The sequence below is a fragment of the Pelodiscus sinensis genome, chromosome 2 (assembly GCF_049634645.1).
Source record: "Pelodiscus sinensis isolate JC-2024 chromosome 2, ASM4963464v1, whole genome shotgun sequence".
Taxonomy (NCBI): domain Eukaryota; kingdom Metazoa; phylum Chordata; order Testudines; family Trionychidae; genus Pelodiscus; species Pelodiscus sinensis.
In genome coordinates, this window is record NC_134712.1 from 120,199,121 (window position 1) to 120,212,765 (window position 13,645).

At 39.0% G+C, this 13,645-nt stretch overlaps 1 protein-coding gene across 3 annotated transcripts in view; it reads right to left on the bottom strand.

Moving 5' to 3' along the window:
* Positions 1-6,540: 6,540 nt before the first annotated feature.
* Positions 6,541-13,645, bottom strand: part of CDH6 (cadherin 6) — a 139,370-nt gene continuing 132,265 nt past the window's right edge. For all 3 annotated transcript variants that reach the window (XM_075921411.1, XM_075921412.1, XM_075921413.1), the window contains one exon: positions 6,541-9,845. In XM_075921411.1, the coding sequence (XP_075777526.1) occupies positions 9,355-9,845 (491 nt within the window). In that variant the 3' untranslated portion in view covers positions 6,541-9,354. The remainder of the gene's footprint in view (positions 9,846-13,645) is intronic.

Consider the following 13,645-nt stretch of genomic DNA (forward strand, 5'->3'; position numbering starts at 1 on the left):
TATTTATGCTTCCATCTTTTCTTAGAGAGAGACCTGAATGATAAAGTCTGATGGGATGTTTGGGGCCAGGCGGTCTCATTCCATCCACTAGGAGGATGGGCCTAGGGTTCTGTGGTTTAGAGCCTAGGTTCCAAAGGTTTTTTCAATGAATGCTTTCTTGAAAGACTAGTAAAGAACGTTTTTAAAAAAATATATTTCTATTAGAGGAGGTTTGAGGGTTTGTTTGTTCTTACAGACTGGAGCCATAATTAGGAAATGGGTTAAGTTTGTTACCAATTAAGATAATTGGCATGAAAAAAAATTGATTGTGTCTTGAGAGAAAGAAGTTCCCCAGCTGAGCTGCAGACAGAGCTGCTTTGTGTAAGGATATAGGTAGAAACAGATGTTTAGAAAAACATGTAAAGGCAACCGCGAGCAAATGTTTTTGTTTGTTTATTAATTAAGATGCATGGATGAGCAGACAGCCAAGAAAGTTCTGAATTAAGAAAAGGAAAAGCTTCAGCAGGGAATTCAGACAAAATTGTGAACAGGCTACTGTTGGTATTTTTAATGAGAGATAAAGGAATAAGTCATCTCAGGCCCTTAGGAAGTTTCAGATAAGTGTACCCCCATGTGTACACTCTTCCTCTTTCTGTCCCTGTATCCACAGGTCTCTTTACATTTGCTGATACATTTCAAGATGCATAGTGGGAACTTAGTGGGTTGAGAGAGTGAATATCTGCAAATATTTGTGTGTTACTTTAGGTCAGAAGTGCATAATGTATGCTGGAACAATTCTGACAAGGAGGAGAAGGGATTTGAAGTCTGCAGTCAAGACTAGACCTGCTTAAAGCCCACCTTTGGTTTGGTGGGATTTCAGAAAAAAATGGGCAGCTGAAAGGTGGACAGACAGCTGTTGAGTATCTAATTACTTGACTTGGATCAGGTTGGGGAATGTAAAGAAGACAAAGGGTATGGATGTGTGCTAAGCAGCTGATTGCTCTCACTCTAATCATGCCAACTCCTCTTTTCCTCCTTTCTATTGCAATGTGAAACAGAAAACATCTATTGATTTCAGATAAAGATGTATGATGATTGTTTTACATCCAATCCAAATGTTCTGAAGTAAACTGTGCCTACTGTTAGCACTAATAGCACCAAACATTTGTAACTTCTCTTCACAGGTTACCAGCAGTAAGAAAAAAGAAATTTGTGACGTGGAGGTGTTGGTGTTTAATACAATGACTTGTGAATAGCTTTGTAATCTGAAGTCTTGAAATCATGATTTGAAGACCCCAGGAACTCAGCTAGAGGTTGGGTTGGGGTTTATTACAAGAAAGGATTGGTGAAGTCTGGGGCCTGCAATGTGCAGGACGTTAAACTAGATTTTCATAATGGTCCCTTTTAGCCTTAAAGTCTGTCTATCCAGTGTTTTGAAACATCTACCAAAGAATGGGAGATCACGGTGATTCTCCAAGAGAACCCCAGAAAGGTTTGGCTCTTGCTGAAAGTGCTGTATTTAATGTGAAAATACGACTGGTCTACATTTGAGAATGCATAAGGAGGAGATGGAAAGAGATGTCCTCATCAATACAAAAGTGAGACAAAGCAGTGTGTGGTCAATCTAGCTCCTGAAGAATAGGGTCAAATGTTGGCCACTTCCATTAGTCACCTGCACAATAGGTCTTAGATAGAGATTAAAAAGTGTGTGAAATCTATTGCTGTTTTGAATTACTGTATCTCTCCAATAATCAGAAAGTAGAAGAATTTTGTTTAGTTAACTTGTCCCTGTGATAACCTGGATGGGCGCAAGGAGGCATGAGTGTGATTTGATTTGAGTTTGGTTACTACACAGATAAAATGGTGACTGCAAGTCTGGGAACAGAGCATTTTACTGTTGGGATGCCTTCTGTTAGGGGTTTCGTTCGTGATGAGGATGTTCCCTGGTAAGTGAGGTTTAATGGAATGGGAACGAAGTGTGAGCTAATGGAAACAACTGCTAGCTGGGATTTCACTCCCGAGGCACAGAAAAACTGGCCCCGCCATATTGACCCATCAGCCTGAACATCTTTTTCTCCTCTTAGGTGCACCAGCAGCCTCACCTCCCTGGTCCATGACTCCCACCCTATCCCCACCAGATTGAAAATGGGACAAACCAGAGGCTTTACCAGGAGGGAGGGATAAGGAGCAGGGGAGGGGAGGCAGCCATCCTGCTTTCCTTACCCCTCCCCACTGGTAAGCCTCATCCATCTGGCTTCCTGGATCCCTCAAGGGAGTCCCTCTACCTCAGAGCCCCTCTCTTGATGCTAATAAGCATGATTCATAGGTGACAGATTCTTCTCACTTCCTCGGTGGTTCCCACTGCTAAAGAGGAGCCACAGTGGTTTCAGCAGCCAGTGGGCAAAGGCCTAGCACACAGAGAGGGACTTCAGCATTGTCCAGGCTGCCGCACCCTCCCATCCATGACGAGTACCTCCTATAGCTAAGATTCTCTGTGCATAGCAGCATGTGTACAGCAAAAAAGAAACTGGCATGGTACATCTTTTGAACTGCTATAATGAAATATTTCCTTTAAGGGAAATTCTGCTTGTATAAAATGTGTCAGTTGAGGTTTGTGTTCATCTTCAATATATGGTCATCCTAGGCCTTAAGCCAAAATTCTCTGAGACTGTCTTCTAATGAAAGAGAAATAACCAAGGAGTAGCATGTATAAGTGTATTACATATGACTGCTCTGCTATGATCTTCATACGCTTCCAGAAGAGGGACATTCCACACCCATTACTGAAGCAAAACTCCTACTGACTTCAATGAAAACTTTTTCTACCTGAAGTCATCTATAAACATAAGTTGCTGTTTCAAACCTTATACTTTTGACCATATGATGGTCATTCCTGTCTTCTTCTTCTAGTGAGGGTCCCTAAGGGAAAATGACTCCTTATTGAATTATATCATTCTTCCTTGGGGCCCACCAATCACAAGAACAGCCTACTTGCTCTCTGTGTGTTAGAAGCCAGGCATTTTCCAATAAAATGTGATGGGTTGAGGCAACTGGCAGCAGTATCAGGATGGTGGGGACACATAATTATTTTAGAAGATTTATACTATTATTTTATGTTAGTTTTGTAAATACAGACTGTAAACTGAGAGAATAAAAAAGGCACATTAGAAAAAAAAACAATTTATTTAGTATCATATAAATAACTTGTTACAAAAATTGATTTGCAAAAAGGCAAATTCACTCCTCCTGTGAGAAATCGCTGTTCAAATTGGTTTCTCATTAAATCTTAACAACAACAAAAAAAGCCATTACAGTGAATAGAAATATAAGGGGGGAAAGAATGCACATTTGCCAGCTGACTGTAACAAATGGCCCAGCCATGCTGAGATAAAAGTAATTGTTCCAGCATGGGGCTCTTTGTAATACAGAGAACTTTCCAGATGTAAACTTTTAAATGATGAAAATCTTATCACCCACAAATGTTCCTCTATGCTGAGCAGTGACTACTTCCATCTGATTCCACGCTCTCTCTGCAGAACAAGGGAATGACAACTGAGAGTAACTGCATGACTGGAGCACTCCAGCTAGTAAATCTTCCTGGGCAATGGCATCAATTTCAATTTATGCTTGGAAGTATTTTTAATTAAAAAAAATCAATACCGAAAAATGTTTATTTTAGGGGTTGAAAAAAATCACAAATCACAATAGGAGTTTGCCAGATTGACTTAGCTCGGCAGCACAGTTAGAATGCACATAGCATTTATTATAAGGCCCATTTTTTAAAGTTTAATTTGCAAAGCAATGAATGTAATCACAGAAATAAAATAGTACAGTGGTTTTGAAGAGGTTTGGGGAATATTTTTGTCAAAAACAAGAACAATGTTGTGTTTGCTATGTTGTTCTTGTGTTCACCGAATGTCTAATAAGTCTATACAATTTGTTTCTTTATTAAACAGTAAACTAATAGTTTATAGAAAACTAAAAGCTTATAGAAAGTGTCTCCAGATGTATTTACATCAATAGTGCAGTCTTGTAGGAAAGGCTAAACAGGCCACGGCTGTGGAAAAGATTTCCCTAAATGCTGGGTTCATGCATTATTTGTCTAATCAAACCTGTTGAAGGAGAAATTGAAGTCTGAAGTCCTCCTTTAAAATAAATACTTGCCAAAAATTATAGTTATTGTAAAACCTCATATGGAATCTAATAACTCTAAGTTTAATGTGGTAGCTCTGCTTTTAGTGTCACCATGGTCCTGCTTAGCATGCAACTGACTACTTAGTTTTTCTCCCCATTTTCTACCACCCCAGCTGCAGCTCCCCCACTCTCCATCTTATTAAAAAACAAAACAACCTCCCTAAACATTCATCATGACCACCTGTTGCTGAATTCCCTGACGAGCCAGTCAATCTCCCTTTGACTTCAACCCTGCCATCGAGGAAAGTTTTGCATGTACACAGAATGCAGGACCAGACCATGCTATTGGTATTGCAAAATGGTGTGCAGCTTAAAGATTGTCTCAGCTATGCCTAAATTAAACTGAAAAGAGAGGGACCATAAACCAATCTTTATTTTTAAGATCCTTTGCTGTATTAATTTTTAATAAGTGAGCTAGCTACTGTATTTTCCTCCTAATAGAATAAGTCATGAAGCCACAGACATTAAATATGGTGTGTTTTACCTTTTTTAAATGGAAAAATCCTCTTAGAAAATTTCCGTTTCTAACTACTGAAAGGAAATTTAAGATGTTGCGGCATCAGTATTCATTGGAGTGGAAGGAAGCTGCTGCATCATAATTCTTGAAGGGCCGAAAGGAAAATAGCCCTTTCAACATTTATGAAACAGTTTTCACCAGACAGGATAAACACAGCAACTATTAATCTGTCAGGTCTCATAATTTGATAAAGAAGTCCAGATTGCAGTATTAATTTAAACACAATGGACCATTGGGACTTTGGACCACCTGTTAGCAAGGCAGCATCCAGATAAGAGATTACAGAGCCAGAGGTGATGTTTAAAATTAAACCATAATTAAAAAAAAGTAAATGTTGTCTTACAGAAGTTTAAACATTCTAGTGGTGGGTTTTTTTTTTTTTTTTTTTTTGGCTAGAGCTTTGCACTACAATGGCACTGATTCTGAGTTATTTTTCCTGTACAAGACAGCTAGGAGTCTGTTTTGGTCTTTGCACATGCAGAACTCCTATTGGAATTCTGAAAGTGTAAGATCGGGCTCCAAGGAATTAACTAAGCATTCATTACTGTCCTCAATGAAGATAGAAATAACTAACTTACAAATGTGCCTTCTTTTTAAAATGTTTGTTATTTCTTCGCTCTCACACATAGCAATACACAGACTTCCATACCCAATTCTACCTAATTGCCTATTAATATGTAGCTTATTATTTGCTACAACCATGAGAACTATAAACACCAAATTTCTTTCTTTCTGCATAAATCAGTATGAGAGAGAGATGCCAACTCTGTGTCTCAAGATGTAGCTTGGTACTTGAAAATTTAGGAGAGCTGAAAATGGCTTTTTTAAATGTCTTCATGGTTAACAAATATGAAATGTGTGTGTATGTAATCAGGAAAGACCTGGTAGCAAACAAACAAACAAAAAAAGTTTGCCCCCCTTTTAAAGTTTATTTAGGAAATGTTGCTTTTGGCATTGATGGCCTTTTAATAGGGATCTCAAAACACTTTCTATAGGGGTGTGAATAGTATTCATCCTACCTTGCAGAAAAGCAAATGGAAATAACCAAAATCACGTGACTTTCTCATGATCAGGCAGCATACATCAGCAATGAAGTTCATGGGGTTCTATTTGGTCAGTGTGATACATCCTGCACTGAGCTCATCCTGCACTGGTCTCCTCCTAGGGCTTGTCCACATGGGAAATTTCCTTCCTAGCTGTAGCAGAATAATTATTCTACTATAGATATTCCTGTTTGTTTCCCCATGTGGGCACTCTTCTGGAATCAAAATTACATTCTGCTGGAATAAGTACTCCAGTAATTTTTTCTGACCTTGCTATGCCACATTCCTCCTTTCCTTTCACACTTACCTCATTAAACTATTTGATTCCATTCAACACTTTGACTGTTATCAGGTCATCTAGCTTGTCACTAGCCAGACTAAAAGCTGATTGTGTAGCAGCTCTTCACCTTGTGTCGTGTCATCTCCTAGCATCATTTCAGGGGTTCTTTCCACTTGAACAGGTATCCTACGGCAATGTCTACACTACCCCGCTAGTTCGAACTAGGAGGGTAATGTAGGCATACTGCACTTGCAAATGAAGCCCGGGATTTGAATTTCCCGGGCTTCATTTGCATAAGCCGGGCGCCGCCATTTTTAAATCCCGGCTAGTTCGAACCCCGTGCCGCGCGGCTACACATGTCACGGAGTAACTAGTTCGGATTAGGCTTCTAATCCGAACTAGGTGTACTCCTCATTCCACGAGGAGTACAGCTAGTTCGGATTAGAAGCCTAATCCGAACTAGTTACTCCATGCCGCGTGTAGCCGCGCGGCACGGGGTTCTAACTAGCCGGGATTTAAAAATGGCGGCGCCCGGCTTATGCAAATGAAGCCCGGGAAATTCAAATCCCGGGCTTCATTAGCAAGTGCGGTATGCCTACATTACCCCGCTAGTTCGAATTAGGAGGGTAGTGTAGACATACCCCTAGTGGTCGGGGCACAGTCTACTTCCTTAATGCAGTCCAGAAACCCATTTTGCAGTCTATAATCTGATATTTCTTTGTCTATAATGGACAATTTTAACATCCCAGCCATTCAATAAAAATTGTGTGGTGCAGTGGTTTCCATCTTCTGCCAATACAGCTCACAAGATGCAGTAAAAATATTACTGCAAATATTTTATTTACTGCAATATGGCAATTTAAATGGCCCTGTTTTCTTTTAATTGCACTTTGTGGTGCTACAGAGGAAGAAGACAAGACTGAATTGTAACCTTCTTTGCTATGTGTGAGTGATGGTAAATGAATCTCATTTGTGCAAAATTCAGCACTTATAAGCTGGATGGATAAACTAATTCAGACATGAGCAATAATGCACGTGCCTCATGAGAATTTCTTACAGGAATTCATTTGCTATTCAGTTTGTCACCATCATTTTGGTGTCAGTAGATTACATATTTTTATACATATTTACACCACAGGTTTGTATGGCCCATTCTCTGTACACTATGTCAAGTTCCTGACAAGATAAAGCCATTGGTCAATAAAACGCAAAATTCTAGTCTGAACTGCTACTAAGAATCACTAATTTAAGAAAAACGTCTTAACAAGAGAATAGGAAACACACTTCAACAGAACAGACAAATAGCTTGTTCTCTGCCTCACTCACTGCCATACCATTTAAAGGAAGACATAAAGGGACAGATCTATAAAGGTGCTTAAAGATACAGATAGGCACCTGGTGGGATTTTTCAAAAGGGCCTAATTGCTTAATTCTCAATTGTGCAGGGCTAGACAAGGGGAAGTAGATGCCTTCCTGATGTAATCTTATGACTTCATTTGCTGCCATTTAATGTTTGTCTTGCCCTTATATTATTGGAAAGGGTAAACTAGAGCTATGGACTGGTGTTTAAACTAACTTCTTTATGGTTTGAAGGAAAGAACACCAATACCTAACAATTGCAACAGATTACATAACATTCTACTATGCAAATCATACTGCTTATACAGAATAAGATGGGCTGTATATGATCTATAAGAAGAAACTTCGCTCTTTCCTGATAAGGTGTCATAACACTATCAATAATATTAGGGTTGTGAAAGCTTTAACTCTATTTCAAAATAATCTATTTCAAATTACCTCTTCTGAAACATAATTCAAGACATATTCCTCTTGTCACTGTAAAACAAATAATACACTGCTGATTACGATTGTGTCATGTGTGAGAGTTGTAAAGAAGAGACGCTGGCCTATACGGAGTTCTATGGCACCACTGTTTTGGCTTGGGCAAAAATGGCAGATACGGCAAGGAAATTAAGAAAACCAGCTAAAAGTTCCATGTTTAAAATACCATCTCTTGGTGTAACTGGAACCTTTGGTTCTAGCAACCAGAATAATTAAAGTTTCTAATTTACCTGGGCATTTAGAACTCAAATCACACATATACACCCCACACTCACCTACCCCCCCCAAATTAGGAACAACTTACTGTGATAAGAGTTTAGCACATTCCTCCTCAAAGCAATGTTCAAATTCACTCTCTCTAACCCTTGCAACATCCCTGTGAGGTAGGCATTATTTTACCATCGTACAGATGGCAAAACTGAGATAGTGACCCACACTATCCACACTTGCAGGGGAGTAAAGGGTGCAAGGTATCTCCTTTCTCCTTTGCCCTTGCTACCAATGTCACAAGGAAGATGGTTGCTTCCTTATTGCTGCTACTCCCCTTCCATGTGTGGGGTGGGCAGAAGCAGAAGAATGGGTGGAGTCTCACTCTATCTCCCTACACAGAGCTGAGCTGGTATGCCAGGTGAAAGAGATCTATGTCAGAATAAGATTAGGCACAACTACATTCTGCTCCTTGATCGAGTCTTGTTTCAAAACCACAGTCTAATCCAGAGTGATTAGTGACTTGCCCAATGGTACAAAGTGAGTCAGTGTTAAAACTTGGATAGTACTTAGCAATTCTGTGCTCTGATCTACAGACCGCACACATCGCTCTGTGAATGCTGGGTAAGAAGGATACTGGGAGCGTGGTCCACACGGAATTTTATACATGGTGTTGGTATGATTTTATGTGTTGGGGATCAATAACAGGTTCAAGAAAAATATTTATAGTTAAATGGCAATTAGACATTTTTAAATTAATGAAAAAAAATTACTCTCATGTTGTCTTATAGCCTTGCCAGCTGATTCTATTAATTTTATAATAAATTCCTCCCCCACTACTTTTTACTATAATATTTAGGTTAAACCATAATACCTCAGTACATTAGGATGTGCAATACAAAATGGACAGAGCAATCATCTGAGTTGAATAATCTGAATACAGTAAGAAGATTAAGTGAGCTGGAACAGTAATATACTCCAATTTACAATATAAGCAGAACAAGTACAAATATTGCTTCCCACCATTCCTGTTGCCCTCCCCTACCACTGTGTCTGTAAGACTGGCTTGGTAAACTGGATGCATTAAAAAATGGAAAAAAAATGCCTCTTGGAAGCTCATAAAATTATACTAGAAAAAAAGTTTTCTGACATTTGATCCACACAGACTGCAGTCATTAGACAACTGGAACTGATAGAATAGAGAGCCCTATCACAGAGCCATGGATAAATAGAAAGAAATAGCTACTTCACATATCTCAATGCTGTTTCTGGAAATCAACAAAGGCAACATATTAAGAGTCTTTATCACTGTCCACGCTGCCATACATATCCGCCAGCTTTTTAAACCGAGGGCCCCAGTCACTGAGGTAATCGTAGTCCTGATCTCCATCTGTAGTCACCGACTCTAAGGAGCTGAGGGATTCTGCCACAGAGCCATTACCTTCATATGCGTAGGTCGCTAACGAGTCATATGGGGGAGCAGTAGGATCTGTATCATTTTCCTTTAACCTTTGGTTAATGAAATCTCTGACATCGGTGTTATCTCGTACCGCAGGAGTCCGGCGCGGCACCAAAAGTGCTTCTGGCATAATGTCTCTGCGTAATTTATTGTCTTCTATGGCTTCAGGATTTCTCAATGTGCCAATATCAAAAGCTTGAGTGTCTTCCTCTCCACCTCCTTCATCATTGTAACTGACAATGTTGTCTCTGATGTCCTCTTTGGAAATTATCAAAGGTTCTTTCTTCCGCTGCCGTCTCAGAGCTGCAAATAGTACCACTGTAACTGGGGGAAAAATGGAGACACAGAGTTGGGGGGGGGGGGAAGGGAGAGTTAATTTGGCACTCAATTAAATCAAGAAAGAAATATTGTGTTGCTTGAACTCTTAATTTGTAGAAGTTGTACTGCAAATTAGAATTTGGAGATTTTCTGATTGTGCCTTGTCTGCCTCTGATCACTTTGGGAGCTGAGAGTGGGATAAATATTAGAAGAAAGAGGATTTTAAGCTAGCACAAGAGTCATATTTTCTCAGTGGTTGCATTTTTCCTTAGTGGCATAGCAGCTTTGCTCACTTGAAATTGCCAGCCTAGTCTCAAGGCAAACCCCTTCCACAAAATATTGTAATAGAGAGTGCAAATTAGTCTGAGCACCTAAAATGCTACAAAACTTGCTAAAAGGACAAGGCTAGTACCATGTGATGAAAGGTTAATAAAAGCTACATATCTAAACTTTTTTTTCCAGCAGTTTTTTTCTTTTCCTGGAAAGAAGTGAAGAATGCGGGGAAGATGCTCAGCTAGTGTAAATTGTAATAGCTCTCTTGACTTCATGGAGCTGTGGCTCAGTCCCCAAAGAACATTTTTTAAAATTAATATTTAGCCACCCCAAAAATGCCATGACATTTCTGAAACTCCGTGTGCATTTTTTAACGCTTTGGTGAATAATTTTTTTGTTTGTACCTAAGGCCCTGATACTGCAAAATTCTTTATATGGGTAGAGTCCTGAACCAGCATACTATCACCTTAGCATCATTGCAGTTCTTCAGTGGCGCAAAGGTCCATTAGTACAGCACTAATTGCAGTGCTGCAGCCTAAGACAAACATTTCTATTATCTTCTGAAGACAAATTTCAGTTATTCATCTGGACTCTGCTTTTCTTTTTTAAAAATGTTTACCACTGAATACATACCAACACTAACAATCTCACACTGTATTCTTACTTGTATTCTAGGATGCTGTCATGGACCAGGGCCCCATTGTGTTAGGTGCTGTACAAATATGTTACAGAAAGATGGTTCTTACTTCAGTGCTTATATATGCATGTTCAAAAATACAGGTGGGCAAATCACAGATTTTTCAGGTAATTGGCACTTCTGAAAACTTGGGAAATACTTTGTGGTTGAACAAACCATTTTTTACTTCAGCAAATTGAGAAATAAAAAAATGATTTCAGTCAAATGTTTTATTTTACCCCCAAATGAAAATTTATGTTTTCAAGCTTTTTAAAAAGTGTTTACATTTTCCAAAACAGAATTAAAGGAATTCTGTAAACTATCATTCTGAATTGAAAAATCAAAATGTATCAGTTGGAAAATGCTAGAACAAAATGTTACAATTTTTTAGTTTTGCCTTTTAAAAAATGAAGTGCAATGAAATCAACATGAATCTGTGAAATATTTTGGTGCCATTGAATCAGTTGTAAAAAATGCAGTTGAAAATTTTTGTCCAGCTCTATTAAATACTATGCCATACTTAAAAAACCCAACCTTTTATATAACGTACCCTTCTGGGACTGACTCTGAAATCATTTATTGACTCATTATTGTGTATGCAAGCACTTCAGGGATCCAGTCCTTATTTTGTGGATCATCTTTCAGGCCAGCTGTATTCTATGATGTTTTACATATCTAAAGGACATAATACAAGAGTCCATTTCTGCAGCCCTTGTGCTACACTCCCATCAGAGTCAGTGGCAACTCTATCCACCATATAGGTACAGGCTCAATTTAAAAAAAAACAAACCCTGTTATGTCTTTACTATCTAAGTGGTGTTGGTAACAGAGGATAGTATCAACCGTGATTTGAAAAGAACTGGGTTAGCTTATGAAACTGGGAGAAGTGCTATTGATGAAGGCTGGCTTCAGTGGAAGAAACTGCAGACTCTCACATATCATGATGATGACAAAGACTTATTTATATTATGGTAGCCCCTAGAGGTCCTAATCCACTCTGGGAACCCCTGTAGGTGCCACAGAAATGTATCATTAGGGATAGTTCCTGTCCTAAAGAGGATGCAGTCTAAAGGCATGTCTACACAGCAGGGCTAAAGTCAAATTAAGTTTTGCAACTTCAGCTAAGTTAATTGCGTAGCTGAAGTCAAAATAGCTTAACTCAGCATTAGGCATTGTCTACATTGCAGGAAGTTGAAGGAAGTACACATCTCAACATTATTTTGAAGTAAAGGCTTGTCGTGTAGATGCGCTCTTTGTTATTTTGGAATAATGTCAGTTATTCCGAAATAATACTGCTGTGTAGACGTACCCTAAGAGACTATGTGGAAGGTGATGTTTGATGAAAGAAGCAATGCGGTGGTCTAGGGGAAACCAGGAAGGATTTGAAAAACAAGGAGATCAGTTTTTGAATGGGATTCTGAAATGGAAACTAATGGAATTTCTGAGGAGAGGGATAATGTTGTCTTTATTCTTTGTAGTTTATATATATATATATAAATATTATTGGGCATCTGGTAACAAAATATTACTACACAAAGGGATAGCAGAATGATACATTCATTAAGAAGAAATAATACCAGGTGAAATAATACCAGGCACTCCAAGAATTTTCTTCTATGCTGAAAATACAAATAAAAACCTCAGGAACAGTTAGACACTAAAATCAAAGTGCAGTCGAGCTATCCAAACCAATTTTAACATTATCTGGGAGCTTCTAGGAAGTTGTCTGCACTTTCTCAAACTGCAATTAAAATCACCAATGTGGAGGCACTTTGGTTAAGATATAAATGTTTGAAATTGGGGTTTGGATCTGCCCAGGTCATTGCATCACATGGAGTAATGTTTGCACATACAAACCCTGCAGCTACATGGAAAACAGAAAATGATAGAGTCTAGTTAATTGAAAATCTGCTGATGCTGCATGATGGCATATGCAATAATTGACATAAAGTGCTGCTGAGAGCAGGAAATCAATTATTTTCAATTGACATTAAACTGGAAATCGTTTAATGTCAGATTGATATTCCTGAATGCAGTTGTACCAAACTCATGCAAAATGGTTTGTAGCATAGGGTATTTTTTTTCTGTTCAAGTAGGTTGATATTACTCCACCGTTAAAAGTAATGACATCAAGTTTAAAAGAAAAACTTGAATAGCAAATTAAGGGCAAGTCGGTCATTTAATAATCTGTCCTGAATAAGGGGTAGTGCATATTTGTGAAGACCATGTGGAGATCTACCATGTGGTCTGTGGGTTCCCTCCCATCCTCCTGCTCTAGAAAGGACACATTTGCAGGTTACTTCCTTGGCTAAGGTGATTCAACTGTGCTGTCCAACATTTTTGAAGGGGACAGGTCTGAGCACTAGTGCCATCTACTTCCCACCCACTCCTGTCCATTTTCAGACCTCTTTCCCACCCTCTCCCATGCGAATGAGGGGTTATTTCCCTGCAGGTGGGTAGAGCATTTGACAATGTCTCCCTAAGAGTCAACGTTTTAAAATTGCATCAATTTTCAAAATTCCTCATATTTCTGAGGTTGGCACTGAGGGCAGTGAAAGACTAAAGGTATGTCTAGGCTACAAGCCTCTTTCGAAAGAAAGCATCTGGACAGCAGCCTCTTTTTTCGAAAAAGTAAGTTGCTTTTTTGAAAGAGAGCCCCCAGCCTGGATGCTCTCTTTCGAAAAAGCACAGTTTGCATTATATAGCGCCTTTTTCCGAAAGAGCACTTTTGAAAAAAAGGAGTTCTTCCTCGTAAAATGAGGTTTTCCGCGGTCGAAAAAACTGCCGCGTTCTTTTGATTTACTTTCGAAAGAACGTGGCAGCAGTCTAGATGCAGGGGAAGTTTTTTCAAAAAAAG